Below are 6,000 nucleotides of genomic sequence, written 5' to 3'. Positions count from 1 at the left end.
GACAATATAATTCATCCTTTTTGTCACGTAATCAACAGAATGATATGACAGGTCTAGTAAAAACAGCAAAAGGTATGTGCCACCTGAATTTACATTACACTGTAATGTACAACTAACAATAATAACGCTAGGAGATTCTTTTTTAAATGTTGTTTGATATGCATTATACTTTGATGGTCAAAAATACCACAAACATATCTTCATTTTCCAATCTGGTATCTTCAGTCCTTGGATTTTGCTACATCTTGTCCTCCAGAATGCTTTTGACTGCCTCTTCAAGAGCAGATGGTTCACCAGTTCCTAATCCACATTCCGGAGCATTTTGAAGAGAAGGGGATTCAAATAGGCCAAGGCTAGGAGTTTCAGAGACTGGCTGACCCTGAAGCTTCTGCAACAGCAAGATACTGTCAATAGCACTTTGAAGGTGTTCACTGAGGACACTATCTGCTTGAGGGCTCTTACATCTTCGTTCTTCTTGTCCTGGTGAGGGCTCTGACCTTGGTCTTTTGGCATATGGAGCAGGCATGCCTGTTTCTAGACATCTTTCATCGACCTCACCAAAATTCAGCCGAAATGAAGGACACAGTCCTTCTTCTTGATGATTTACAGTAGTCCTAGACTGCAGGCTCTTTGTGGCAATCCCTTCTCCATTTTCTGCACATTGCTGGCTTCTGTTATCGAGAAAACTAAAATGGGCTCCATTCACAGCAGTGGTATTCTCACCACATCCTGGTGCTTTGGAGAAGATTGACTGCTGGTGCTCTAGGGGAGCAGGAAGTCTTTGGATTGCTTCTCTAAAATCAAGACTGTCCCATGTCTGTTCCTTCTTACTGTTACCATTCACAATGTCCATGTTTATAGGCTCTAGTTCAGATCTAGCTGTAGAAGCAGGAGAAGAGACTGCCCATGGTTCACACACAGAGTTACGTACCACTTTGCTATAGCCAGCTTCTTGCTTGATAGTGAGTTTTAAACCCCCCCGTTTTCTAGATGGGTAAGTCCTCAGACTTTTGGTACCATCAAACATTAACCTCAATGGAGGAGAAGAGCAAGGTGGATCAATAGGAGCCAATTTAGGAGTCACACAAAGAGGAAGACCTGCATCTGTATCTGGAGGAATGGTGGGCTGATTAGCAGGGCAGACATAGGAAACTGGTTTGTAATTTGAAGCCACAGGCCCATCTGTGAGACATTAATAAAAAACAGTGAGGTTTAACTAAAGTGGATATATTTCAGAGAGATTAAACTCTTTGAGGTGCCAGCATATCAGTGGTGTGGACACATGCAACAAAAAACATTTAGTCTAAGGTATGAAAGTTGTTTCACTATAACCCTTCTGATCTGTATATGCTTGGCATAACCAAGGGAACAAAATAAACCTTTATTACTTGTAACAAATACAAACAAACATGATAAAAACATCCTCTTAAAAGGTGTCTGCTACTCAGCCTTTCTAGTATGCAGTACCGCCGCTCCCTATACACAGAGTACACAGTCTGCGTTGGGCGCCAACTCCCAGGGGGGCACCATCCCAGCTGCTCAAAAAAATCGTTTTTATATATTATAATAATAAATTATTATTAATAATATACATATACAAATAAACAAAAATATAAACGTATATATTGCATTTTACTGTGAACGCAGAGTAGGCTAAGCACACTTGATGACGCCCTCATGTATTTACTTTTATTTGAATAAAGTTCTATTTTGGCCCCTATAGTAGGTATTTTTTATTATTTTATTTTTACTTCCGTAATATTTGGGGGAAAGGGCACAAAAGTAAATTTCTGCTTAGGGCACCCATTTGGCCAGCAGCAGCCCTGCTAGTATGTTATAATGTAAAACATTGTTGAAATGTATTTAAAACTTATTATTAACTACACGTAAATTTAAAGTTTATGGTAAGCTGTCATAGCAAAATGCCCATTTATTAAAATGGGGTAAAGAGTATCTGTTTCAATCATATTGTGCATTTCCACACCCCTTTTCACTGGATATACCAACCATGCCTCTCTCTTTGTATGTCTTATTGACTTTTTTCCACTGGACTTTCTAGCCCTTACATCCTTCTTTCTTTGTGCTTTTTGTTGCCTTCATCTGTTGGACATTCCTACCCTCTTGAGGGCCCTGGACGACATTACAGCCAGGCACGGAAGCCAGATGAAAGGACGTTTTAATCACGTTTTATTTATTTTTATTTATAAATACAGGTATTTAAAAAAATAATTATTATAGAATGTACTAATGCTCTTTATTACTGCTTTATACAAATACCAGAAAGTCACTACATTCCACTAAATTAAGGTAATGTTGTACTGTTTTGGGGGGAAGAAAAGCCTAATTATATAATTCAGGTTCAGAAGAAAGACATGGCATATGCTAACAATATTAAGGTCTAAGGTCATATTCTAAGTTGCTGTTTGTCAGTAGATTCATTTTGTCTCTTAATGTGCTTAGACTCTTCTTTGAAACTGAAGTGTGATCTATAAAGTCAACATTCATAACCTTAAAATAGAACAAAAATTGTCATTTTTATAATTCTGAGGTTTTGAAAACCAAGATTGATGTCAATGTTTTGTCAAGTGAACAGATACATTTCTGGATTTTTTTTTTTTTTTGCTAACTTCAGTATATCTGATTTTAATAAAAGTAAATGGTTATCAGTAAAAAAAAATCAGAAAAAGAAAAATTAGATAATCACGTGAGAGAAGGCCATGTGGGCCAGACTGGAGAGCCTGGTTCACTCATACCTGAAGTGAGTCTTCTAACCTTCTGTACCTCCCTGAGTTCTACTCGCTCATCGTGAAGAAATAAGCGTTCCAACATCACCATCTCTGCAGACTGCTTCACCTGCTTTTGGGACAATACAGACAGTATCAATAGCTTGTCTTCTTATAAGGCTGATCACTTTCAGAATGAGGAGAATAATGACAGTTAAGACAGTTTTAATTCCCATACCTTACTGGTATCTTATGTCTTGAGATAAGTTTAATTAAGTGATATTACAGATGTTAATAGTTATTGGCATAATTTGTCTGTTAGACAAATATAAAATACAAAGACAAAAAGGCTTAGATCAGCTTACTTGAATTTCCTGAAGCATCAGTTGCCGATACTTATTGAGCATTTCCTGAGTGCGCTTTAGCAGCTGGCTGGACACAGTTTCAAATTGCTCATCCACTGCAGACGCAGAATAAAAAAGGGCATCTTAGCATACCATCTCATCTGCTCAAAAATTGTTTCTGTGTACTTTGTGCACTTACTATCCCATCCGTTTATTAACCTCACATCTTAACACATTTTCAGTACTCTTATAATACAGTTTATTTTTCAGTTCATAATCAGTTAATATGCAAAATGATGTACATAGAAGAGATCACTTAGGGTGGAATATTGCACAGTATGAATACTTTCATTGTTCTAGTCAGTCAATATTTTGTTTCAGATTAATCCCAGACTTATTTTTAAATACATTAAATAATAATTGCTGGCAGTAAATGGGCTAAAGACCTTCTAAAAAGTACATTGTTCCATTCACTGCCTGAGTCTGCATAATCTGTCTCTGTGGTTGTTGTGAATTAGACTCTGTAGTGTTAGAATGTGACTTCTGTCATTTAGAAAATATTTATTCTAAAACAGTTATTGTTTACTTCGGCAGCACATCATGATTACTTTCTACTAACTATGTATCCTTTTGGAGCTTGTGTGTGTTCTTACTAGTTAATCAACAGAGCCATCTTGCCTTTGTGCAACGTTATGAGAAACAGCTAAACAAGTTTGGATTTTGTTGGGAAAAAATAGGACAATAATATGAAAGTGACTTAAGGTTGTCACCTACTTATAACTATGTATCTCAATGTATTGTCTACTAACACCAACTTGTGTGTTAACTGATTACTATCCCGACATTGTTTCTCCTTATCTTTTCAATATCAAATTACTTAGGTCATATGTCACATCTTCCTGTCTGTCATGCTGTTCTTACTAACCTCCTTAGCTTGTCTTTTCTTATTCTTTGCATCTCGACAGCAATATGTCTGCATAATGCCTCACTGTGACTGTAACAGCCAAGTCAGAACATTTCTTTCCTTTCTATTCTCTTGCTTTGTAATCATTCTGGTATGCTATCAGACCAAGGTATGTGTGTGTGTTTATTTATTTGTTTATTTTCTTATCTACCTATTTATGTATTTATTTCATTAAAGAGCCTCTGTAGAAAGCCAAATTTCCCCCCTTGGAACAAACAAAGTTTCTATTCTATTCTATCTGGTTCTTAGTGCCAACAAAACCAAGGAGCTGGTGATAGATTCAGAAAGCCAAAGGCAAACCACACAGCCATCTATATTGGTAAGGTTGCTGTTGAGATGATAAGCAGAATTTAATGTCTTGGAGTGAACATCACCAATGAACTAAAGTTGGCACGTATTTTGGCTCTTATAAAATCAGGTTCACCAGCACCTCTACTTCCTCAGAAGTGTAAGGACTGCCTGCATTTCTCCGTCTCACAAACTTTTACAGGTGCGCAGAGGAGTATGTCACATCCTGGTAAACCACAAGAGTGTAAATCACTGCAGAGGGTAATCAAGATGGCACAGAATATGACTGGCACCCAGCTGCCTTCTGTTCATCAGATACACAATACTTGCTGAAGTTCAGAGGCACCCATGATGATTAAAGAACTTAGCTGTCCTGCACCATGTTTTTTGCACTCCCATCCCACAAAGAGTACAGGATCATTGGCACTTACATGAGTAGATTCAGGGACAATTTTTACCAACACACACACATACACACACACCCCCATTCATTTCATTGTATAATTTGCACCACCATTAACTTGACTTAACGTGATTTGCTCCTCCTAGAACATTGTGTTTTAATTGTGTTTAATATCTCAAGTCCATTCACTGTAAACTGCCCTTTTAGAGTAAAGCCAGTCATAACAATTTTAAACAGTTTCCCTGGGTAATGCATTCCTTAAAATCTGTTTTTCCCTAAGAAAATATTGGTAAACACAAATTAAAACTAAATTTTAGAACACTTTTATAGCATAGAAATAAAAGTAGTAGTTTTTTAAGTTTAAGGTCCCCTGTGCCTTAACTGGGAAACTTGTTTCAATGCTGTTCATACACCATTATGGAAAAGCAAGTTTGCAGAACTGATTCCCAGTCGTACCAAGTCATTAAGCATCCTGTGACAACCTCTTCAATAATGAATTCTACAATGCAATGGAAAATTATTCTGCCTTCAGTACACTTGAATGACTGCAAAAGTCATTCAAAAACAAGAGCAACGTGTCGATGCAAAACAGGCAATAACATCCTCAAAGAGTGTTAGTGATGGCAGACAGATAACAGCAAACTGATCCTTTTGAACAAAACATCACTTGCATTTCCCAAAGCGTAGAAAGTCTAAGCATCACAATAAATTCAGAAAAGAAAAATAAAATGAAGGTTGTGCAAGGAACAGTCCCAGTAATGATACCTCCTATGTATCTTACCTACACTGAAATCATCCTTGGTAGGCAGTCGCCCAACAAAGGTGTGGTAGGGAAGGAGATGGACAATTGCATCTTCAACGGAGTGAAATGGAGTTGAACAGTCTGGATTCATACCAGTAGTGTGATCCTTATTAATTTGATGCTGGAACCTGAAATATATTTCATATGTTCATAGTTATGTCACAGAAAATTACAAAGTTTACAAGAATAGTACATTTTCTATACTGACATACTATAGGCATATTTAGTTGGAGTAGGTGTGCTTTCAAAATGTTTATTAACAAATAGCAATAATGTAATTATACATAAACAAGCTGCTTCTGCATTTAACAGCATGATAGCACATGCATCTTGTGCCTTAGGCTCAATTCTTATGTGATGTGGAAATTGTGTGCTTCCCATACTAACCGAGATTTTTACAAGCACTCAAGTTTTCTCTAGAGATCACTCCAAATTTAATTTTAATTAAAATAAAAGAATTCTACATTTTTCTGCTT

General features: G+C 36.9%; 1 protein-coding gene across 1 annotated transcript in view; it reads right to left on the bottom strand.

The window, feature by feature from the left end:
• Positions 1 to 238: 238 nt before the first annotated feature.
• si:ch211-168d23.3 (BRD4-interacting chromatin-remodeling complex-associated protein) overlaps positions 239 to 6,000 on the bottom strand; it is a 28,344-nt gene continuing 22,582 nt past the window's right edge. Inside the window, exons 10-13 of the mRNA XM_039741189.1 lie at positions 5,504 to 5,652; positions 3,089 to 3,183; positions 2,754 to 2,856; positions 239 to 1,182 (exon numbers count right to left, since the gene is read on the bottom strand). Of these exons, the coding sequence (XP_039597123.1) occupies positions 239 to 1,182; positions 2,754 to 2,856; positions 3,089 to 3,183; positions 5,504 to 5,652 (1,291 nt within the window). The remainder of the gene's footprint in view (positions 1,183 to 2,753; positions 2,857 to 3,088; positions 3,184 to 5,503; positions 5,653 to 6,000) is intronic.

The sequence above is a fragment of the Polypterus senegalus genome, chromosome 18 (assembly GCF_016835505.1).
Source record: "Polypterus senegalus isolate Bchr_013 chromosome 18, ASM1683550v1, whole genome shotgun sequence".
Lineage (NCBI taxonomy): Eukaryota > Metazoa > Chordata > Cladistia > Polypteriformes > Polypteridae > Polypterus > Polypterus senegalus.
The sequence above is the reverse complement of the archived record's forward strand: the minus strand, read 5'-3'. Positions and strand labels throughout refer to the sequence as shown.